The sequence below is a fragment of the Pteronotus mesoamericanus genome, unplaced genomic scaffold (assembly GCF_021234165.1).
Source record: "Pteronotus mesoamericanus isolate MK-2021 breed Mesoamerican mustached bat unplaced genomic scaffold, CSHL_Meso_final contig_52, whole genome shotgun sequence".
NCBI lineage: Eukaryota > Metazoa > Chordata > Mammalia > Chiroptera > Mormoopidae > Pteronotus > Pteronotus mesoamericanus.
Window position 1 is genome coordinate 12,713,292 of NW_026555189.1, and position 24,277 is coordinate 12,737,568.

Here is a 24,277-nt window from a genome sequence, read left to right on the forward strand (position 1 = left end):
AGGCAGGTGTTGAGGAGTCAGGATCTCCCTTGAGCAGCCATGCCCAGGCTGTGACCCCCCACCTCGCCTCCTCCTGGGTGACTCCTTGGTCCACAGCAAGGAGCCTGGGCTGTCGTAATGGGCAGCCTTCCCTGAGGAGGGCAGCCTGTTTATTGAGTACAGAGGATACATTTACCAACTGAGTACACAAAATAAATAACTGCACATTCTCCATCCCCTGTCCATGGCATAAAAGCCCAGGTGGGCCTATCAAAGGCCCAGGTCTCCAAACTCCCTCTGTCCCACCTTCAAGACCAGGCCTGTCCTGGGCAAGAGAGGAAAGAATTCCCCAGGGCTTTAAGCCCCCAGAGGCACTTGGGAAAGTGGGGGGAGTTCTGAGGCCATGGGACTTGGGCTCTCCACTGCCTTGTGCCAGGGGCACGGGGGCAGAAGGAGAGGGTATAAAAGGCACAATCGACTTGGCCCAGTGGTCTCTTTGGCTTGGTTTCCCACTAAAGGTGACACATGCAGAAAGAGGAGAGCCTGGCCCAAAGCTACCACTGGGAGGAACTGGGTGGGGGCCAAACCCTCCCTGTTGGCAGGGGCCCCGCAGTCTAACTAAGGCTAAAGCTGGGCCCTGGCTCCTTCCCACCCACTGAAAGCAGCTGCAGAGGGAGGGGGCTTGGGATCCAGCCCAGTTTGTGGTGGGGGGAGGCACCATGACTGACACGGGGCGGTCTGGCTCAGGCCTCTGGGAAAGCAGCCACCTAATTCCACCCACCTCCTGCAGGGGCTCCCTCAAGCCTGAGATTCAGTGGGGCCCAGACTGCAAAGGTAATGCTGTGAAAAGAAGCGGGGACAGGCTGGACTAGGCAAGGCCAGTGCCCCAGGTGCTCAGGGTTCAGAGGCAGGTCACACAGTTTGGCTAAGTTCCAGGGGGAGCTGCACAGCTCAGTGGAAGGGGAGAGTAGAGCAGCCTGGAGACCCTCCCTCAAAGCAGCAGATCCTTGCTTCCCACTTCCTCTTGAAGGGTGAAAGGTGAGCAAGGTTCCTAGGCTGCCTATACTCATGCCAGACACTAGATGTCGCCTTCATGCAGCTGCAGAGGAGGGAAGAGCAGAGCCTGAAGGGAAAGGGCCATGGGGGTACCAAGGGTAGAGCCAGAACTGGCACTGGAACCCTGATGGGGCTTCTCCTTGGGAAGCCCCTGCCCTCTGCCTTGGCCCAGGTGCCTCCATCCCCCAGCTAGCAGCAGTGGGGCTCCCTTTAATGCCCCACAGTTGGAAGGAGGCACCTGGAGAATAGAAGAGGCATATAGGGTAAGAGGGAGGCGATGGTAGGCTCTGCAAAGTAGGCACTGGGAGCAGTGGCTGGTGATGGGCAGAACCCTCTCACAGTCAGAGAAAGGCTGGAGCCTGGAGCCAGCCTGCTACCAACAGGGCCACACAATCCAGAAGGGCCGAGCTCCATGAAGGAAGACAGATCTTGGCTGAGGTGGGGGCTGTTTAGACTTAGCCAGGGGATGAGAGTCCCATCAAGACACAAGTTTTGTGCCTGCCTGGGCCTCTCACTGGAGCATAATCATCGGGATCAGGATGCCGTGGAATGTGGGAGGCCAGGCAGGAAGGCTTGGTAGAGGTAAGGGGGTTCCCAGAAGTAACTGTCCCAAAGAGTCCTGGAACAACAGGACACCCTCTACCTGGCACTGCCTGCCTCTTTGGTCTGGGGAAGAGCCAAGGACAAGGGGTGAAGGAGACTGAAGGCCAGGCCTTCCTCTTCCCCCAACTTGTACTAGAGCAATTACCCACCTAAAGGAACAACAGTGTCAGGCCAGGCTCCTAGTTCAGAGGGCTCCCAGTCCCCTGGGCTCCCTCCATTCTGTCACACCAGGCCCAGTGTGAGGATGGGGACTACTTAAGGCACAGAAAAGTGGCTGGGGCCATTCACCTACCACTGGCCACATAAGCCTATCTCCAGAGAGGGCATTGGGCCCAGATGGCGTAGCAGTGTGTGACCAGGCTGGGACCATGCCATATCTCTACCACTGCCAGGCAGCTCAGCCGTTGTATTGCTGCTGGTAGCGCAGGTTGAGCTCCCTCAGCTCCCGCTCCCGTACACGGCGTGACTTGTTGGAGCGCGTCGAGCGGCTGGAACGTGTAGACTGGGCAGATTTGGTGCTCTGGCAGCGTGAGGAGGCGCGTTTGAGGAGGTTCTGGGAGATGGAGCGGTGCAGATTCTTCATGGACGAAGAGGCTGCCATGCTCACCACCCACGGGTGCCTCAGGGCCTGCATTGCAGTCATTCGGGCGCTAGGATCCACTGTCAGCAGGCGGTCAATGAAGTCCTTGGCCAGGTTGGATACGCTGGGCCAGGGCTAGAGGCCAAGGACAAGCATTAGACCGAGAGCACTGAACATTGCCTTCCCCATCCCAACAATGCCACTACCACTGCACTCAGATCTGTCCAGCATATGCACTCTCCCACTAGGGGCACTGCCTGGCTCTTCCAAAGCGGAACATTCTGAGCCTCCTCCCCCCACCCAGAGAGCAGAGGCTGTTCTGACAAGGCATCTGACAAAGAGGAGGGCCTGCCCTCCTCCCCGAGGAGCAAACTTCTAAGGGTCCCTGGACTTAAAGCCTGGCTCAGGAAGGTGGCCCCTGTAAAGAACTGCATTCCGCTTGCCGCCCCCCACCCCCATTTACCCCAGGACCACTGTAACTCATGGGTTTGAAAGGGAATGATCAAACCTTCATCTATATCCTTAGCCAGGCTATTTTTATTTTTAAAAGAGAACAAATCCATTTTTACTTATTTAGTTTTCAATAAGTTTAAATCCTTGAGGGGTACAGTAGTACACAGATTCTGTGTCCGATGGCCTTAAAAGAAGGTTGCTTTGGAATTTAGCACAGACCATGCTTTCTATGAGCATGAGTTACCTTTCCCAATTACTGTGGTTTTGTTTGGTTTGCCACCAGGAGTCACGATGTTGTTCTTTGCCTTGTACACATAAGTAGATCTCTTGCCTAGAGAATTGTTTCATCTCAAGCATAAATACCTTTAATTTTTTTAAATCTTTTTTTAAAAGATTTTATTTATTTACTTTAAGAGGGGAAAGAAGGGAGAAAGAAAGGGAGAAAAACATTGATGTTAGAGAGAAGCTCCAAACAGCTGCTTCTCACATGCCCCCAACCACAGACTCGGCCCAAAACCCAAAGCATGTGCCCTGGCTGGGAACCAAAGCAGGGACTTTTTGGACTGCAGGTTCAATCCACTGAGCCACACCAACCAGGGAAACACCTTTAATTTTAAGAACTGCCCTGATTAGTGGGATTGGGCGTCATCCCGCAAACCAAAATGTCAATGGTTCAATTCCTGGTCAGGGCACATGCCTGGGTTGTGGGCCAGGTCCCCAGTTGGGGGCATGAGAGAGGCATCTGACTTATGTTTCTCTTTCATATTGGTGTTTCTCCGTCTCTCCATTCCCCCTCTCTAAAAAATAAATAAATAAAATCTTTAAAAAAGAAGAAGAGCTGTGTGTTCCCTCTTGTTCTGGAGATCCCGCTGATAAGCCTTCCAGACATATTTGCCATTTCAGAAGCCCTGTTCCCAGCAGGCCTTAACAAGCTCCAACAGCCACACTTAAACTCTAATCCCTGGATGCCTATACCAGGGCAAGTTAGATTAGGAAGTTAGAGGCAAATTTCCTAGTCCTTAAAGAGAGGCCCCACCCTCCCTCTAACTAACAAAGTGGTGGAGGGCAACGAGGACAGGCCCTGCATCAGCCTCAGCCTCCCAGCCATGGGGAGGAAAGGAAACAAGTCAAGGCAACTAGATTTTTCCATCTGCTGAGAAGAGAGGGGTTCTTGTGGACTGGGCGGGGACGAGGGCCTTCTCAGGGGCACTCTCCAGTCTACATGACCTCCCTAAGCCACGCAATGGCTCCTGACAGTGCTCTGCACAAGCCTCATTTTTTAAAAGATTTTATTTATTTTTTAGAGGCAGGAGAAGGGAGGGAAAAAAGAAACATCAATTGTGCAAGAGAAACACCAATCAGTTGCCTCTCACATGCTCCAACTGGGGACCTGGTCGACAACCCAGGCATGTGCCCTGACAGAAAATTGAACACGCAACCTTTCATTTCGCAGGCTGCTGCTCAACCCACTAAGCCACACCAGTCAGGGCTCAGCCTCATTTCAGCACATCTGTTTCCAGGGAGGAATAGCAGAAAGCCTTTTCTGTGTCCTCTCCTGGAACTGCTTCAAGGCCATGGGGCCCTGGCAGGCAGGGCCCAGACACCTTGGGCCCTGAGCCCCTCTGGAGGGCTGAAGGAGGGCAGACGCAGCGCTGCTTCAAGTCCCAGCATCTTCCGGGGGCACTCTGGCATGGGTTCTGATGCTCCCTAAAGGGTGGTGGCTAGGATCTTAGCTGAGCCTGTGGTAGATGACCAACACCTTCCTTCCTGCCAGGTGAGATCTTCCTGTTGTGCCTCACAGTGCCCTTCAGCTTGTAGAACCCCTGAACACACTCTCTAGGGGATACAGGAAAATCTGAGAGCCCACAACTGGGGCAACTGCACTCCTATTCAGCAGACACATTTAAGCAGTGACTATTGCTGCCCCGAGTTGGGCTCCTTGACCTCCAAATCCTTCCCACTGCCCTTCCCCACTAGTGTCCAGAGGTGGAGCAGGAAGACTACTTATCCAGAGTCCTGAAGAAGGGGGAGGGCTACTTGCAGTTGCTAGCCCTACCTGCCCTTTGGAAGGCAAACCTCAACTTTTATTGAGCTGAACTGGAAGAAAATAACAGAGAAACCACATTTCTAAACAGCCACCTAGCAGGGTCTTCCACAACAATGGGCCAGCTCCCAGTTTCCTGGGGTGATAGATACTGGACCTCAGGAGGGTGGACAGTCAGGGCCTCAGGAACATACAACCCAGGGAGGCCCACAAATACCTTGCTCAGAGTAGTGAGGTGGTACAGGGAGCAATGACCCTCCCACACAGGCAGCCTGCTCCACGTATCCCTACAGGCCTCCAGTACTGAGGCCAGCATGCAGGGTGACTACAGTTGTTATCACGGTAGCTTTTGGCTCATACTTCAAGAAAGCCCCATGGCTTGCTGCTGCCATCTGAGTATGAGGAGCAAATGTGAGGGCCAGCCAGTCCAGACCACAAACACTCACTGCAGCCCCCATCACTCATTTAAGAGATGGAAAGAAGCAGGCACAATGGGGCGGGCCACTGATGGACACTGCATATCTAGAACTGAGCAAGTTGGGTAATGGGAATACCAGTGCTACCCTGCCATCTTTTATGGCCTCCAAGAAAAGGAGAAATCACTGGGGAACACACTATCGCTCAGCCTGGTCTGTTGGTGGGAGAGCCCCAAGACACAGCTGGCAGCCTGTGTTAGCCAATCAGGGCTAGGGCATGGATTCTGCCCCTGCCCCTTAGTCTAGCCAAGATAGAAGAGGGGCAACTCCTCTGCAGATGAAAGAATAAAGAGCTGCAAAGTTGGACCCACAAGCCAAGAACTTGAACATAAACGGATTGGAGGCTTCTCCACTTTACATGCACACCCACCCAAACCAAGGCCCCCTGCAGCTCCAAACCAGTCCAATGGAGTCTTAGAGGGGCCTCTCACCGCACCTGTCATATGGGCTTAAGCATCCAGATCTCCAGAGTGGCACAGGCACACACCAGGCGTCGACCCCCTGCTGCTTCTCGAGTGAGTAGCCCATTAGTGCCAAAGCGAATCAGATTGATCTGCCCCTCCCACTCTCCCAAATGCTTGCCTCTCCAATTACTTGTGTACGTGAGACTGTGTGCAGAATGCAGAGGGACTCATTTGTCTCAGGGCCATCCCAGCCCTCTCTGGCAGGCCCCAGTTCTCCCCATCTTTGAAGAGCTGTGAGTAAATGGGCTTGGTGGGTCCCCCGAGCCAATATGATTGAAGCCATACCGACCTGAGAACCAGGCTATGCCAATGGCCTCCAGCCTAACCATCACACACTGAGGAACTTGCCTCAGGAAGTCAGGCAAGTGGAACACAGGGAGGTGGTCTTCACCTAGCCTGCTAACAGTGGGGCAGAGCTTAGGCTGACTTCTCGAAAAGGGGCCTCTGGGAGCCCTGATGAGGTTGCCAATGGGGCTCAGAAAAGAAAACCAAGGCTTTCCACACTCCGTGGCCACGCTTCCGGCCCTAAATCCAATTCAGGACCTCCTGAGAAAGGGTTTGGCACCTACAGACCAACCCACCTCCTTCCTCAACATGTCTGGGCCTCTGGAAACACATGAGTATGGCTATCAGCCTATGAAAGACTGGCCAGGAAGTATTCTGGACATAAGAAAAAGAAACATGATTAAACAGTGACACCCTTGGGTTTGCACAACTCTCCTGGCTCTGGGTAAAGAACGGAACTCTCACCTTAGTGTACCTGGGCCCAGATCAGGGACACACATGGGCCTCAGGTGGCTGACAGAAAGGACAGACCCCAGGAACCACCCTGGTCAGTCTCCCAGAGGTTTCCACCTATTTCTGGGCTGCCATGGAGGAAAATGTTAAAACGTCAGTTTGCCTTGCCTCCAGACACTCAGGTCTCCCTCTGCTGTGGGATCAGAGGACAGCTGTACCACACAGGATGACAGCTCACATCCTCCTTTCCACAAGTCTCTCATGAGCTGTGTGGGTAGGGGTTGGGCTCTGTCCTGTGGACAAAGGGAGGCTGTTGGAGGAGGACCATCACCTCCCCCCTGGCTCTGACCATCAAGCTGGCTGCCCGTCCCTCTATTCCATATCCTCCAGAGTCCTTTTCCCTTTGCAATTAGGGTAGCGACTACTGATATTGTCACAGCAGAGAAGCTAACCGGGTCTAGAGGAGGGACCTCTCCCATCGGCACTTCTTTACCAACTTTACCCACTTCATCCTGTGCTTACGCTGGACCAGTCACTCCTCAGCAGTGGAGTCCAAATCTCCCTTGAGAGGGAGGCACCAAATCCCAAAGGGCTTTCCACTCCAGCTCAGACGATGTACCTCCCTATTCCCTGGCCCATTTAGCTTGCTCTACCTTTTTGGGGGGAGAGAGGGGAAAGGAGGGGGAAAAAGGGAAACATCGATGTGAGAAAGAAATAGGTTGGCTCTCGTATCCGCCCCGACTGGGGACCGAACTCGCCACCTAGGCATGTGCTCCAACCAGGAACTGAACTGACACCCTGAAGACTTATGGGATGACATACAATCAACTGAGCCACATCGGTCAGGGCATAACTTACTCTACCCTTAATGTCACAAGGGCCTAGCAAGAACATTACCCAGGCCACTACCAGTGACCTCACCTGGAGCTCAAGGAATAAGGGTTAGGCTGGGGGCCAAGGAATAAGGGGACAAAGGATAGAGATAGCTCTCTGGCCTTGGCTGCAGAGAGAGGAGGAAGCTGCGTTTTTCCAGCAGCAAACCCAGCTCACAGGGCTTGCCCAAGACACCCTCTGGCAGGCAGGTCTGCCCACTCTCAAATGAGGGGTAAGAAAGGTCTGGTGTCTCTTCCAGATGGCATCTGGGTGACGATTAAAGTGTTAGGCTACACACCCAGCAACCCGTGTTCTAGTTCTACCTGCTCTATGTGACCTTAAAGAAATCACAGTCTCCTTACTTTTAATATGAAGGAGCTAAATGCAATGAATTCTAACTTGTTCCCAGTTTCTAAAGACCTGGATTTTAAAAAGATGGCTCCCCACATTTTCTCCTTGTTTGGCTGTGAGGAAAAGCATGGCGTTTAACATTTAAGCCAATCTGACCTCTTGACATGTATGCATTCTTTTCCAGCCGACACTGACTGGGGAAGATTCCCTGACTAAGAACGCAGCCCCACCGAAGTGCTGCTAGGGGAAGGGAAGAAAGACGCCTGGGCTTTGCTCCCATCACTCAGTTCTTCTCTCAGCTTTGTCCCAAGACATATTTTCAGACCCAGAATTCCCACCCTCAAAGGCCTCCTCCCTATACTTTCGTGGGTCTGAATGAGAACAGAGAAAAGGGCATATTGGAAATTCTAGGAAACAGATCTTCAGGTACACTCAGGAGAACAGACCGTTAGCATGACACAGACAGCACACACAGACGGTGCTCACGAGGAAAAGTGTTTTGAAAACTTCAGCAGAATTAAGACACTGGCGGCAGAGTCAGCATCCCCTCCTCTGGTCAAGACACTCACTGTCCCAGTGCCTGGGCTTCCAGGCCAGACAGAACCCACCGCCCGGAGACCCGGCAGGTGGTGGGTGGGGGCCAAGCAGCAGAAAAGAGAAAGACATTGGGAAGAGAGCCTGAAGGAAGAAAAAGAAGGTAATAGTTTTAAAAAGAGGCAGAGGATGAAGATAAAAATGAGAAAAGGCACAACAACTTCAAGGTTAGTAAAGCTGTGTTCTGAAATTTGAGAACAACAAAATGAAATCTTGTACCTCCACCTGTTAATGCCCAGAGTCCACAAAGTGAAGGACAAGGACGGGAGGGAGACAAAGCACAACTCAATAGCCAGGAAAGATGCCGTGTGCTCGCTGCGGAATCAGGGAGATGTTGGCAACTTGTGCCAGCAAACGAGTATTATCTGCTGTTAATGATGTCCTGGATCAGCCCTGGAAGATTCTGTATTTCATAGCCTGCAGCATAGTGGTTTCTTCTGTCTCCATCCATGGGTACTGCGGAGGCCAAGTGGTTTCCAGGGCCCAACCAGGCTTTTATTTTTTTAGCTTCCAATTCTAATTTAATTAGAATTCTAATTTCTGAGGCAGTTTGGAAACCTATTGTCTGTCAGCATATCACTCACACTGTGGCCTCTGCCCCCAAAGATCTGGGTCCCTGCAACCGTGGTAAATTGAAATCGGCCCAGGACAGGCACTTGATCAACATGGGGTAGCAAGATGAGTGAAGAGGTGAAGGTGCCAGCTTTCTGTGTGACTGGCCAGGTCACACTGGAGTGGTGCTCAGGTCTAGGCACCACAATTGCACGAGAAGACAGACAAATCGAGGCCAGACAGGCATGCATGAGAAGAGTGACCTTGTATGATGGTCATACTGACCGAGGACAGAGATCCTGGAGGGGTATGGCCAGTGGGGAGTGGTTGGACCAGGGGCTTCCACCTCATGGGGGGCAGGAGGGAGATGTATATGGGAGGCCATCAACAGACTTAAAGAGGTCAGAAGGTGGGACAGACACCAGCCTCAGCAACTCCTGGAGAAAGGTGAGGGTCTGGAAATGACAGGGCCTTTGAGAGGGCCGAGCTACCCAGGTGGAGACAGACAGTAAGAGCAAGAGAGGGAAGGCACAGATGGTGTACCAGTAACCATTCCAAACACAACCCTTGATTCATCCCTTTTGCTGGAGAGGGTTTGGCCGGCAAAAGGGATGAATCAAAAGGGACAGGGGTGGGAAACAGCAGCCATGAAAAGCCGCTCTGACCCTGGGTCAATGAGACGCCACGGGTTGTCAAGCAAGACATTTTGGTAGGAATGACTGCGTACAGCAATATGGAAAGATGGGCACCTGCTGCTGCCACCACAGAAGTGCACTGCTTTCTGGGGCGTGCGCCACCAGGGCAGGAGTGGCAGATGCCTAGTAGACAGGGCAAGGATCCAGGGAGCCACGTGGTGGCCCAGAGATGGCACAGACAGGGGAGGCTGCTGCCCTCCACTCACAGCCTGCCTCTTGGCCCCCAAGGAGGGATCCACTCCTGTCTTCCTCCAAGAGGTCTCCAACCAAAAGGATGTTCCCAACCACAGTGACCGATGAGGGTCCACTGCCCACAACCAGTGAACGAAACCATGCCACCTCCCAGTGACCAGACAGGGATCTGAACTGAAGGGACGTGCTCCTGCAGTGAAGGGAGACATCTGTTAAACACCTACTATGCACCAGGAGCTTTGGTGAGGTATGTACTGATGGCCCTTGCCGAGGGATCCCCTCTGAACAGGGATGGGGGCACTGCTTGTCCTATTGGGACCCTCACATAAAGCCAGCATCAGCATCCAGTGCTTGCTACTCAGCAGCCACCAACAGGCAGGCAGGAAACAAGGGCTCAGGGATGCCTCTGAGCAAAGAATTCTAAATTGACTTACAATTTTTTGTTACGTCAGCTACTCAGACACAGGAAAGCCATCTTCTGACTCACGGAGGAAGGGGCAGTGAGAAAAGAATGGAGAACTGATGGTTCATCACAGCCCCGATACACTCTGGAAGTGGGAACATGAGGCAATTAAAGGCATCCAGCAGAATCCAAGCAGGAGCCAGGAAACATGCCACCCACCTCCCTGCATTCTGTCCGCTGCCTAACACACATCCAGTCTCCAGCTTTCCCACGTGCCCCCAGCAGTCCTCCCCATGGCTCGGGGGCAAAGTCTCACCCCCTCACCCCGGCGCTCCTTGTCAGAGCACATGAACCCGGCTGCATGACCAGCACCCACGAGCACTGAGCCCTTCACCTATAGAGCGCTGAGACATGCCACATCCTCTCTATTTCATTTTATCTTCAACAACTCAGAGTCGAGTCCCTTTAAAAAGTAGAGAAGAATGGAGACAGGAATGTAAATGTCAACTCATCCCACTGCAGGGCTATCAGAATTATAAGATGGCCCAACTAAGTGCCGTTGGACCCCAAGCAGATGGTCAGCCCATAGCCCAGAAACCCATGCCTAAGAAGCCACCTCCACCAACACTTATCCCTCAGGTAGTGGCAGATGGGTCCTGCTGGTGGGCTTCCTGTCCCACTAGGATTCTGTCCTCTACACAGTAGCACTCACTCCCCTGAATGAGGCTCTGTGAAAAGCTTTGCCCAAGCCCACCTGTTCCTGGTGTAGTCACCAGTCTTGCCCACAGCTCAGAGACTGCCCAGAGGAGTACGACAATTAAAGGTTGCTAAATACAGGGAGGCAGCAAAACTGCTGATGGCATCTCTCTGCCATCAATCCTCCACGAGCCACTTCATCTGTCCTGCCTCTAGGAATAGAACTCTTAACAAGAGCAATGACATTAGGCCAGCAACACCACATTTCATGCCAAGTGAATCACAGAATTCTCAAGCGTAACCATAACAGTCCTTTAGTATGGGTGTACAGATGACTCACTTTCTGTGTCACTGACTCCTTCAGAAACAGCTGCTCCAGGCCTCCTGGGGCCTTCCGTGACAGGAAGCCTGCTCTCTCAAGGTGGCTCTTTGTGTCTTCAGACTACTCTCAGTCATTCAGGTCTTCCTCACCCCTCATCAACGTGTCTCCCCATCACTTCCACTGTGACTCTGGCGTGGCCCTCTCCACTCCAGCACCTCTGGTCAATGGGTAAGTATTCAGATTTCTCCTCTCAAAACCATCTGTCACAGCCTTCTCCGTCCCAGCGCTCCCTCCTCTTCCAAGGTTCCTTTGTTTGAGTCTAAGCGTGTCTGGCCAGCAACCTCCTCCGAGCATATCACCAGCAGTCTCTCTACTCTTTCCTGGAGTCCAGCCCCTAGAAGAGAACACTCCCACCCAGCATGGGCAGCCTGGTCTGCCTGCTGGCCAGTAACTTTTGGGTCCCTTCTGAGGGCATCACAAAAAACCACTGGTACTTCCCTCAGGAGAAGCCAGGAGAAAGTACTGAGAGCATATGTACTGATACACAGTGTCCTCAAGGACCTCATAAGCCAGGAAGGAGAGCGATGTCCACAGACAACAGCCCAAGAAAGTGCAAAAACAGAGTCCAGCAACATGCTGAGGTCCATGTCAGGAACAGTAGACTGAGGGGATCAGAAAGTCAAGACCTCTGAAGCCAAGATGGCCTAGATTTAAATCCCAGGCATGAGCCCTGGGTGGTGTGGCTCAGTGGACTGAGTGCCAGCCTGAGAACCAAAAGGTCACTAGTTTGATTCCCAGTCAGGGCACATGCCAGGGTTGCGGGCTAGGTCCCCAGTTGGGGGCGTGTGAGAGGCAACGAATCACTGTATCTCTAGCACACTGATGTTTCTCTCCCTCTCTTTCTCCCTCCCGTCCCCTCTCTCTTAAAAGTAAATAAATAAAATATTAAAAGGGAAAAAAAAATCCCAGGCCTGTAAGAATATCCCTTCTGTAAGAGCATGGACCAGTCACTGAACCTCACTAGCCTCTATTTCCTCATCTGTAAAATGAGGGGATTACACCCACCTGACTGTTGAGATTAGAGATGTTGAGGGTACTCAGCAGGGCACTACATGATGGCAACTGTCAGCATTATTACAAAAAGAAGCAATGGACGTCTTCTAAGGACTGGGAGCAGAGGGGAAAACCTGAGCAAAAGCTTAGTGTGGGCAGTAGAGAAGTGGAGCAGACGTCTTGGGTCTGTGGTATACAGGGAATGGGGTGAGGCTTGGAGCTAGAGTACCTAGACTATCCGGATCATGGTGGGTAGGATACTAAAGAAAGACCCCACTTGGTGTACTTCCCTCTGCCAGTGGACCCCACCGGGTGATGTCAAGGCAGGACCCTATGTACTCTCTGGCCCAGAGGGCAGCCTGAGCCCTCTCTCAATCTGCCCTCACAAGCTGATGAGCCTACAGAGCCACAGGAGGGTTCTACCCCCAATTCCTTCTCTTCCTAAATGATGGCTCATGCGCACCACATAGAGCACTCTTTTGGGATTCTGGATCTACCCCAAACATCCCCAGGAGGCCAAGCTGGAATTATTCCAATAGCCCTCAGTAAATCTTCCTGCTAATCTCCCATAACACTTTCTGGTGCATTCTCCCTTCACCATCAAGAAACCAAAAGGCTCCCTCCCACCCAGATTTTCTGATCCCCAAGAAGCCTCCAGCCCTACAAAGCTCCTGACACCAAACACCAGACCTGCCCCACCCTCGTCAACCTCTGCTCCCTACTCCCAAACAACCTCCTGTTTATTCTGAAGCGCAGTCAATAACGCCCCCTTCTCTCAGCCTCCTTCTGCTCAAAGTCTACATTCTGTAGGAAGTTCTCCATTCAAGTCCGCAGAAACCACTGAGCCAGACAGGGGGTTGCATGGACAGAGCCCTCACAGAACAAGCCCATGGGACGGGGTCTGGTGTACATGAGACACTACTATGAGGGGACAAGCAAGAAGAAAAATGTCCCTAAAAAGGAACCAAATACCAGAGGACCTACTATCAGGTGAGGAATGCATACCTCGAAACCCTGCTGAGCTCAAAGTGGGCAGTCCTTTATTTATACAGGGAGTTAGAGTGAAATATTCCCCTCAACACAGCATGTTCTCAGGTTTTTCTGGCAGGGCCTTATTCATTTAGATGGTCTTTTTAAGGGCAAATGACTATCACAGAGTATAAGACAGACGGCTGGATTGAGGGCAGGGTCCAGCCCGGAGGGGGACCGGGCCCGCCACCTGACTTGAGCCAGACAGCCCATGCTCCAGGTTGCCCAGGCCCAGTGGCTCCATGCCAAGGCCTGTGCTGGCATATGCCTGACAACAAGGGTTGATTTTGTGGACATTTCCTATCTCTAGCCCTTTATGCCCAAGCAATCTCAAGTTCCATGGGAATGGGGACCTTCCCGAGGTGCACTTACGGGTAGGCAATGACCAGCAGAACAGAAAGACAGATGACTGGTCTCCAGTTCAGAGAGCCTGATCTTATGATAAGGCCTCCTTACCCAGAAAACATCCAAGACAAATCCCTCCCTGTCACAGGGCCCTGTCACAGGGTGCTAGAATTTGTTTTGAGGATCAGCCAAGCTCCTGGTAACACATGGGGGCTGTAAGGACTGGCCAGGAATTCAACTCTGGAACTGGAAACTGATTAAAGATAGTAGGGACAAAGGCTAGGCAGTGCCCCCTTAAACTCTGAAAGCCCTAGATTCATGCCCTGTGATTCCAGCAAAGCAGGAAGGAAAACCTCAGGACCCAATTTTGTGGCTATAGTAGGAGCAGGAAGCCTGAGTCCATTCCACACCCCATTCATTTGTCATTCTCCACCCTGAGATAATCAATAGCCAGTCAGCAAGACTCTACAAGCTCCAATTAGATAAACTGCCTGTTCAACAACTGCCAGAATGAGGAACTCGTAGGAAAACCTACAGACTTCTCTAAAGAGTCTTTCCTTTGTCAGCATCTCTTGGGACATCTACCTCCCTCCCACAGCTAAGCTTGCTCCTTCCTCTGCCAGCAAGACCCTCAACAGCCTAGCACCACAGAGCTCCAGGGGCTCCAGGTAGATTCTGGGTCTTCGGACCTATAATGAAACCCAGCCCAGACCCAGACAGTGCCCACTGTGACTACTCCATTGCAGCCTGGGCTTCCGCCTGCCCCTGTCCCCTTCAGTGCTTGTTTTGTTGAATGCATTTGGTGCAAAGAAGAAAATATGAGAAACTTTAGGGAAGAGCTGGAGAATGTCCCAGTGTCTCCTCTGCCCATGGCCAGCACAGAGGTGGCCTGAAGAGCAAGGCTTCCCTTCCTCACACCGCCCTGAGAAACATGACCTGGGAATTTCCCAGAGAACGCCAGTCCCTACCCCCACAGGAGGGAAGTCCTTGACTGACCCCGAGACCACATCTGGAAGCTGACAGGGAGGATGATGGAGCATGGATCTCGAGTGCTGAAGGCAGTGTTGTGAGGCTTTGGGTGATTTTGGCAGGAAATGCTGCTCTGGGTCAATTGTTTGGGGCCAGAGAGAGCCCAGTTTGAAATCCCTGGAAGGAAAGCTGGGCTGCAAAAAGGATCTGGTCCCAGAATTCCCTTCCCTCCATGCTGGTTATTTAAGAGGCATGGACAGCTTCTCAGCAAGCCCAAGCCCGAGGGGAACACTATAGGGAGCACTCGGGGGTGGGCCCTCGTTGCTCGGCCCTCACTGCCTTGGCAGAATCCTGTCATCCTACAAAGCTCACCTTACCTCCTACATAAAGCCATAAAACTCATTCTTTTCTTTACAGCCTCCCTGAGCACACCATTATGCTCCAGCCTGCAGCGCTGATTCCTGTGGTCAGTTTCATTTCCTACCCAGTAAGCATCCTGCCTCAGAGCTGACCAGCTCTTACTTTTTCTGCACCTTCCTTCAACTCCCAGCAGTGCTAAAACCTAAAGGATTTTTTTTTCAGGTATCAGGGGATCCAAAGACACAAACTGATGGTCAGCTGTCTGAATCTGGCCTGCAGATAAGCATTTGTTGGCTTACAAGGTGCTGCTTAAATATGTAAATTAGATTCCAACATTTTAAGATTAGATTTTTCTGATTCTCTTTCAAAAATTGGAATGTCTGAAGTATGCGGTCCTCAGTTCCTCAGTGCTGTGTGGCAAAGCTGGACAGAGACGAGCAGCAGCTGCTCCTTTAGACAGGGCATGGGCACTCCAGCTGGTCCCAGTCCCTGTGGAGCAGATACTATGGAGACCCTGCCCCACATCCTACCAACCCACCCGAGCTCACCTATAGCTGCAGTGCTCCTGCGTGTGTGCTAACAGCTCCCCACTGCCAGTGCCTGCAGCTCTTTGCTTCTTTGCCTGAGGACTTTCTCTGGCACTAGCTGGCATTCAGGACAGCCCAGAAGTGCTAGGGATTTAAAGCCCCCAAAGAAATTCTTGACTTATACAGGAGTCAATGGATTAAAAACCACCCACTTCCCTGCCCCTCAAGGGTACAATTCTGACACCTTCCACATGATTATTCACAGATTCCCCAGTGGGACTGAGTGCCAGGGCCCACAGTGGCAGTCCCCTCATTAATGTACCCTTCGTTGGCTTTTCCCCTTTCTGCCTCATTTTCCCCACCCTTCACCTGTGCTTACTGGAAGCACATTCCAATAACATTATCCGCTCCCAAGTCCCTGTCTCAGGGCTCACTCAAACTAAGACATCCTACCGGTCTCACTTCATCATTTTTACTTCGCCTGCCTGGCCCCATCAGCACGACCGCCAGAGCACAGCACTCTGACGGAGAGCTGCAGGACAGAGCCCCCCACCCACGGAACGCCCAGCATCCTCAGGACAGGGCACACTCACCTCCCCCGAGTAGCTGTACTTGCCCCTGAGGATCTGCCGGTACAGTCGGGTGCGGTTGTCATCTTCAAAGGGCATGGTGCCACTGAGCAGGATGTAAGCAATGACACCCAGTGCCCACATGTCCACTGAGTTGGTATAGGGCTTTCGAACCAAGACTTCAGGGGCAATGTACTCAGGTGTGCCACAGGTGGTTTTCATCAGGCAGTCGTCACCCTTCTTGCGAGCACTGGCCAGGCCGAAGTCGGTGATGATGATCTTGGAGTCAGTGCCTGGGTGGTAGTAGAGCAGATTCTCAGGCTTGAGGTCTCGGTGTGTGATGCCCAGCGCATGCAGATACCGGACGCCATCCAGCACCATCTGCAGCACCCGTGTGGCGTCACGCTCAGTGAAAGAACCCTTGGCAATGATGCGGTCAAAGAGCTCTCCACCAGTGGCCAGCTCCATCACCATGTATACACGCTCCTGAGTCTCAAACACCTCCACCAGCTGGATGATGTTGGCGTGGCGCACTCGGCGCAGCACACGCAGCTCCGACTCACATACCTCCCGCCCCTCCCGGTACTTGGTCTCGATCATCTTGATGGCATATGGCTGTCGGGTTGCTCGGTGCTCCACACGCACCACTCGGCTGAAGCTGCCTCGGCCAATTAGGGCTTTGATATCATACTTGGCTGTCACACGTGGGTCGAACTTGGCCCTGTACTTAGCCACCCTGGCCCTGCGTGGTGGTTCTGAGGGAGGCTCTGTGTGGCCAGTAGTGGGAGCACTGGGACAGGGGTTTGCACACTGACTGGCTGTTGGGAGCCCCGCTTTGAGAGGGCCAACACTGTCCACCTCCGTGATGAAGTGCTTATACACATCGCTCTTAGTACCACTGAAGGGCTCCACCTTCTTGACCAGATCCAGCTGGACATCCTTGGGCGGCTCAGGAAGGACCTTGCTTGTCCCACAGCCCATCACGGACACGGGGGCATCCTCTCCCGCGAGGCTGGCAGGACCCGCTCTGCAGGCAGAGCCCCGTCTACACCTATGCAGACAGAAGATAGGACAACTCAGCATAGCTGCAGACACCTCTGAAGGAATACCAGCCATCCTCCTCCTCCTTGTCCCTCGATAATCCTAGCCTGAAGACCTAGCTCTAATATGATTCCCTGGAAGGGAGGATGGCTTTGGTCCCCGAGTGCTCAGAGCCCAGGCTCAATGAAGGGTCTAGATGAAAGACTGGATGTGAGCATCACAGTCTTGACATGTATCTCCCTGAATCTTATTCTCATGTTGCTTTTCAACCCTGAGAGGGCAGGAACACGCCCCAGGCTCAGCTGTTACTGTCCCCACCTTCCTCCCTACTCTGCCTGGGTTCCTCATCCTAGTTGAAGTTCTGTTTTTTAAATGTTAAAATCACCCTCTTATTATTCTGACTTGTCTTTCCTCACGTGAGGCCTTCTCTCCAACACTATCACTCGCCAGGCCTCCAAAAGCCGCTTCTCCGAGACCTTTCCTGTGTATCTTTCCTGGCGCTCTGTGCCTCCTTCAGGTCCCTCTGCAACCACGCCCCACTTCCCTGGTTCTCTGCCCTAACCTCACCCTTTCCTGGACAGCTCCCACTGCTTCACTAACATACCATCCTCACCCTGACAGCATTAACACCCTGTTTCCGGGTCTCTCACTTCCCCAGTCACCGCATAGGTGGCTAAAATGCTACACTAAGTCCCAGAGCTAGCTGAAATCAATCCCAGTGAACTTGGGACCACAAGCCTTAGCACAATGCCATCAGGTAGCCACCAAACTGGACATCATTCAAGAGGCAGAGGGAGCTTTAAGCTCAGAAAAGACAACAGCAGGTCTGTGAACCACAAGGTTGCTGGTTCAATTCCCAGTCAGGGCACATGCCTGGGTTGTGGTCGAGGTATTTAAAAAAAAAACAAAAAACAAACAGGCCAAGAAAGGTAGAAACTTGTCCCAAGTCACTTAAATAGTGATGGCCAGGCATGGACCCAGATATCCTGGTTCTCCATCCAGAGCTCCGAGCTCCTTCTATTATATATAAAGACTGTAGAAGAACCAGAGCTGGTGCTCACCAGGTCATGGCCTCAATCTTTCTCCATACCACTCAGCTGGTGAATCAACAAACCTTTTCTGAAGGGCCTGTCTTCTGAAGCCTCCACTCCAAGTACAATCTGGGTCACGCTGCTCACTGTTGTACTTTGTACTTTATTTTATTTTTTCCATTACCATTTATCCTCCCAATACTCTCTTCCACCTCCACCCACCCCCACTGCTGTACTCTTGATTGCCTCTGATCACTAGAGTTGTCAGCCCCTTGAGGGAAGGGGCCACTTCTAGAACTCTCTGGCACCCAGCAAAGTGCTGAGCTTGGAGCAGGCATTCAATGTTTGTTAACAATGAATGAAAGGTGGTCTGGCTCTCAGATTTCTATTTGTCATGAGGCAACAACCCCAGGACCTCAGAAATTTCAAGTGGCAGAGAGAGGCCAGGTTGATGGTTAAACCACAGCCATGCTCTCTGGGCACCTGTGTAAATGTCAACAACAAAGGAAGCCAGGGCTCTCAGTTCTATTTGGGTCTTACAGATTGTTATCTGAACTCCAACACAAGCCTGTCCACAAGCTGCCAGACCTGACCCCATCAGTGGGGGAGGCCAGGGGCCTAGGAACAGGGGGCAAGGATGGATTCTGAAACAACTTCCTAAACACAGAAGCCAGGTCTGTGGATGTCTCCCAGACAGGGGCCCACAGACGCCCTCTCTGATAACATTCCTTACGATTGCTCTTCACAGCAAAGCTTCACATCCTTTTACCTGCAACAATTTCTATACTCTGCTTCCCTGTTTTGAAAGACTATCAAAAGGAAGTAGGCAGGAATCTCTCAGTAATCCCAGAAATAAGTGACTGATAAACAGCATGCCTAACCATCACGAGGCAAGCAGATATACACCAGGCAATGAAGCCTGTCGCTTTAGACAAAAAACCCCAAATAAGGACATATGCAACCTTTGGGGGGGAACTATATGATTCTGCTTTCTAAAACAGGAAGTTTGACATAGGACCAGCAATTTCATTTCCAGAAACAGTACTATGAAAACATTTCCACGGAAAGCAGAGATATTTGTACAAGAAAGTTTATGCAGCATTCTTTATAAAAAGGAAAAATGGAAACAACCCACATAACAATCAGTAAGGGAATAATTAACTACATTAAGATATATTCATATAATGGAATGAGCTGCAGCTATTAAAAAGAATGACATAAATCCATATATATTGACAAAGAAAGATACCAGTTACTTAATTTTACTGAATGGCTTCCTGCCAGGATCCATGTCTGTGATGTATTAATTAGTTTAAAATAGTATGTAAAGCATGTGGCCCAAGAGGGATTTTAAAAAGTTAGACATATATATGGAAAAAAAATATCCTGTAAGGGTAGAAGAGAAACTGTTGACAGTGACTACCTCTAGGGTATGGAGATGTGAGGGGAACAGGCAGAAGGAAGGAAAGGGGACTTTTACTTCTCACTTCACATCTGTGCTGCTGCTGTATTTTTAATCATCACCATATATTACATTTTTAAAGTTAGCAAAAATATATATTATAGAAATCTATAGACTAGAATATGAAGAAGGAAAAAAGCTGGAGGAACATACACCGAATTATTAGTGTTTTGTGTCTAAAGACACTGTGCATTTATTCACTTCTGTAACATTTTAACTTCTAGTATTATTTCATAATAAAATGATGACTTTTTAGAATATAGTAACTTGGGACCCCTCTTCTCAAGGACATGGTAATACTCAGTGGGCAGTCTCCTCCTCATGACTAAGAGAAGGAAAGAAGTTCAAAGGTTTGTTGTGTTCTCTTCATTTTAGCATGACCCCAACTCCATCTAAGACATCCCACCTACTACCTAGAAATACAGACTCTGGCAATGTACCTGGGGTTCTCCTTCCAAAATCCCAAGGTTCAACCCACAAATATTTACTGAGCTCCTGTTGTGAGCCAGGAACTTTGCCAGACAAAAAGAAGGTAGCCACAGTCTCTGCTCTCAAGGGACTTAAGCCCAGATAGGTCCACAACAAGAGTCCCTTAATCCAGTACACTTTGGATGTCCTATGAGTCCACTTAAGGGCTAGCAGCCTGAAAAGGGTCCCTCTGATATAACTTTACCCCAGCAAACAAAAACATCACAGTTTTCTACTTTAATCACATCAGACACCATGGCAACAGAGAGTTGTACCAAGAATTAGCTGAGGGGTGACCCAGCCAACACAACTCAGCTTAATATTCACTAAGTAAGATTCCTGGAAGGAAAAGAAGTTCAAGTAAGTATGGTAAGTCTCTATCCAGCTTTCAACAAAAAGAATCGCTTTCCTTCTTCCAGGGCTGTATTTCTCAAATTCTTCTATGTGTACCCTGTGGTCAATGGAGATAGATGTTCTCAGCTACTCCAAGCTTAAGGGTCAGTGCTTTAGAACACCAACAGCACATTCACGTCATACAGCTGGGAAGCTCTGAGGAGGACTGAAGCTGCCCGCATAACATGCCCACATTTATAAAGTAGAACAGAAGGCCGAATCAAAGCCTCATTCATTTATGTGACTGACAAAGAACCCCAATATCGCTCTTGGGAAAGTAAAATAAAAACTTTGCTTTCTGCTAAAACAAACAAACAAGCAAACAAACAAAAAAGAAACCCAGTATCTGATTCAGGTTCTATAGGCACTAAGATCTGCGGGGTATTCCACTCCAGGGGAGGAGCAAGTCTAGCTCAGTGCTAGAAGCAAACACTTCCTGAAAGCTGCACTTTCTCTAGCCCATTAATTCAACGTTACAAGTGCAAGAACTGCAATTAGACCTGGACACTGTGCTCACTTAGCAAACCCACCCTCTAGTGAGTCAGAATTCTTAGGGGAATGGCCAACTACAACTGCCCTGAGTAGAAGCAGTTTTGTTAAGAGTTTTCCCTGATGACTAGAAAAGACCTTGAGGAAATCACAACACAAGGCAGCCTCCTACATGAGGCTCAGTTTGAGGAGCAAACAGGCTTACTAAGATGAGATCTTCTTTTAACAAGGGACACATTCTGGGAAGAACAGTCATTAGTAAACATAGTGTCTTCCATTTGCTGAATTCCAACTGTGCTAAGTATCTTATATGCACTCTCCTCTCTGCAACCACATGAAATAGGCATGATTATTCCTATTCTGGAATGAGCAAACTAGGAGTCAGAAGAGCCTCAAGATCTCATAAAAGCCAAGAACTGACTCCCAGTCTTTCTGACTTCAAAGCTCATGTCTTATCATCGAATCATACTGCCTCCCCAAGGTATGGGCAATTAGGCTGCAACGGAAGGCCACAAGGCACAGCTAGCCCTTCCCAATGGACAAAGATGACACAACAATTTCCTGGGGGCAATGACAATGATCTTCAACCAGGGAGCACAATAAAGTCAGCCAGGGAGTTTTTTCAAAGTATATATCCAGATTCTGGATCTTCTTATTCAGTCTCAGAGAGTGAGGCTCTTGAATTTCTATCTTGAAAAACTACTTGAGATCATCAAGGTTGACAGAGCTACACCACCCACCACATATGCGTACATGTGCAAACGCAAAATACAGGTTAGCTGTGCTCATCTCAGATCCTGGGCCCTGACAGATGCTTGATAATATAGCTAAATCAGTATCCATTCTTAAACCAGCAACCTATAGCAGTCGTATACTTAGCTCCTACTTTATGCCAGGCAGAGCCAGACACTCGGGTGCAGATACAAAACACTATCCCCAAACTCACCATGGTGTGACACATGATCTAGTCAACAGCAGTCACATAAATAAAAGTACAGAGGACCGTGCTCACTTGGGCAGCACATATACTAAAATTGGAACGATAAGAGAGATTAGCATGGCTCCTGCGCAAGGATGACATGCAAATTCGTGAAGTGTTCCACATTTTACAAAACAGTGCGGAGGAGTCAGTGGTTATGTGTGAAGGGAGATTTTCCCAACGAAATAAAATCTAAGGTGAGTTTTAAAGGACAGATGTAAATTTTCCATTAAAATGGGTGGAAGGGGAAAGAAGAGTATTATAAAAAATGAGAAAACTGGGTATCTAAAGCACAAGGGTATTAAACCACAGAGCTAACAGAAGGTTCACATGCCCCAACAACAAAATACATAAACAGAAGGCAAAAATGCCTAGGTGTTGACTTCAGGGTTAGGCCTCTATCAGATTATGAAGAGCTCTGAATACCTTCCCAAGAAGCGTGGCTTTTATCCTATCGGCACTAGGGAGCCATTTCCAGGCAATGAGGTACTTATTTAGCTGAGAATTATTACTTCAGCAGCTTCGTTTAGTGGGAGTGAGCATGGACACTCGGGCTTCCCCTTATAAGCAGAGGGATGACTGGCTTGCGGGGCAGGTGACCTGGCTGGACTCAGGCCTGCTCTTTCCCAGACTGAATAAGGAAGCGACCAGCTTCTCGCCAGCCCCTAGCGTTCAGTCGCAAAGGACGGGTGTGGAGTAGGTGCTGGACACAAGAAGGGAGTGAGGACAACCGCGTTAGTTCACCATGACCGACGCCGGCTGGCTGAACAGCAGGCAGGGCAGCTGACCACGTCCACCAAGCCCACGAGGCCCCAGAGAAGGGCTACCCAGCGCAGCAGCACGTTTCAAGGCCACTCCAGCCTCTCACACTGGGGACCCCGAGCAGCCATCGCCTGGCCTGCTCCCCAGCCCCGTAGGCCCCGGCACACCTGGCACGGGCCGAGGGCTCCGGTCTGGGAAAGAACAGGCCCGGTACGCCAGGAAGCGGCCGTGGCCGCAGCTTGTCAGTCCCTCCCGCCCGTTGGGCCGTAGCCCTGGGCCGGGCCGCCTCACCTCGCGGGGGCGGCGGGCTCTTCGGCGTCTTGGCGGCTGCGCTGACCCTCTCGGGGCCGTGGCCACGGCCGCCGCCGCCGCCATCCTCAGGCGTTAGCGTCGTGGCGTCATCACAAAGCGCGCTCGACGCCAAAACAAACCTACGGGGCGGAACGGGGACGAAGTGGGGGCGGGCCCTCAGGAGGGCCAGCTACCCAGTTGGGGACTCTCAGAGCGTGGCTTGCCAATCAACGCTTCCGGGGCGGGGACAGGCTCCCCGGGGTGGGGATCGTCTAATTGTTGCTGAATTGTTCGACTGTAGGCAGCGGGGGGGGCGGGGGGACCTATGCTAGAGAAAGGAGGTACACCTGAAACTTATATAAAATAATATAGAACGTCAACTACAACTGAAAAATTAAAGTAAAAAGATTAAGTTTACAAAAAGAAAAAGGAGAAACTGCGTAGGGAGAGTTTCAAGTTTCTGGTTAGCGGAGAGAGTGCTCTGTCATACAAGGTTGGGGACACATGCGTGTCAACAGGTTTCTGGAAGTGCCTCTGAAACTCCGCAAAAGATCGATTTAAATTTCATTAACAAATCTATTTTTTGAAAACTGCAGTTAAAATAATTCAGGCACTCAGGTGCATTAAATATAGCCTCCATCTCAGAGGAGTTAAACATGGTACCTGAGGATTGGTAGCCAGTCTTGGGCAATTTAGGTGTAACGTGTATTTGTTGTTATTGAATTTAGGTGTATCCTAAGAGTGCAAAGCAAGTCGATTTGAAAAGAAAAAGAAGGAAAAAAAGAAAAAAATTATCATTCACAAAAACTTCTCTATAAGATCAGAATTGTCTTACTACAGACAACTCAAATTTCGGGAGACAGGGGTGCAGAATAGATGCTGCAGGTAAAAGGGAGATTGTAATCTCTATCCATCTTGCTCACTTGGGTCTGTTCATTTATTCAAGTCTTTACTGAATTAACACTTACTTTGCACATGGAACCGTCTCCTGGATTATATAAGACAGTGATTTTCTTTCTTTCTTTCCTCCCTGCCTTCCTTTTTATATTAAAGTGGCTATACAAAAATCTTTCTTTCATTGGTTATAGAGAGAGGGAGGAAGGGAAAGAAAAACATCAATTTTTTTTGTTCCACTTACCTATTCATTGGTTGATTCTTTTTTTCAAAGAAAAGATTTGACTTATTTATAGAGAGAGGGGAAGGGAGAGAGAGGGAGAGAAACATGATGTGTGTGAGCTACATCCACTGGTCGCCTCTTAAATGCCCCCCACTGGGGACCTAGCCCACAACCCAAGCATGTGCCCTGACGTGTAACTGAAACAGCAACCTTTTCATTTGCAGGCTGGCACTCAATCCACTGAGTCACACCAGCCAGGCCTCACAAGATTTTTTAAAACATGCTCTTTTCCCTTAGATTGTCAATTAAAAAATGACAACA

At 50.5% G+C, this 24,277-nt stretch overlaps 1 protein-coding gene and 1 non-coding gene across 2 annotated transcripts; one reads left to right on the top strand and one right to left on the bottom strand.

The window, feature by feature from the left end:
* Positions 1-110: 110 nt before the first annotated feature.
* Positions 111-22,942, bottom strand: PSKH1 (protein serine kinase H1). The gene is made up of 3 exons (XM_054579301.1): positions 22,840-22,942; positions 15,948-16,974; positions 111-2,353 (listed from the first exon to the last, which is right to left on the bottom strand). The coding sequence occupies exons 2-3, from the start codon at positions 16,902-16,904 to the stop codon at positions 2,036-2,038; spliced, it is 1,275 nt and encodes a 424-aa protein (XP_054435276.1). The 5' UTR covers positions 16,905-16,974; positions 22,840-22,942; the 3' UTR covers positions 111-2,035.
* Positions 21,812-21,916, top strand: LOC129075314 (U6 spliceosomal RNA). The gene has a single exon (XR_008529621.1). It is a non-coding gene; the product is annotated as a U6 spliceosomal RNA (small nuclear RNA).
* Positions 22,943-24,277: the final 1,335 nt, after the last annotated feature.

Excerpts from the sequence above, each read along its gene's own strand:
- PSKH1 (XM_054579301.1), bottom strand. The coding sequence starts at position 16,904 with ATGGGCTGTGGGACAAGCAAGGTCCTTCCTGAGCCGCCCAAGGATGTC. Across the intron at positions 2,354-15,947 it reads AGTACAGCTACTCGGGGGAG|CCCTGGCCCAGCGTATCCAA; the intron begins GTGAGTGTGCCC and ends CTTGGCCTCTAG.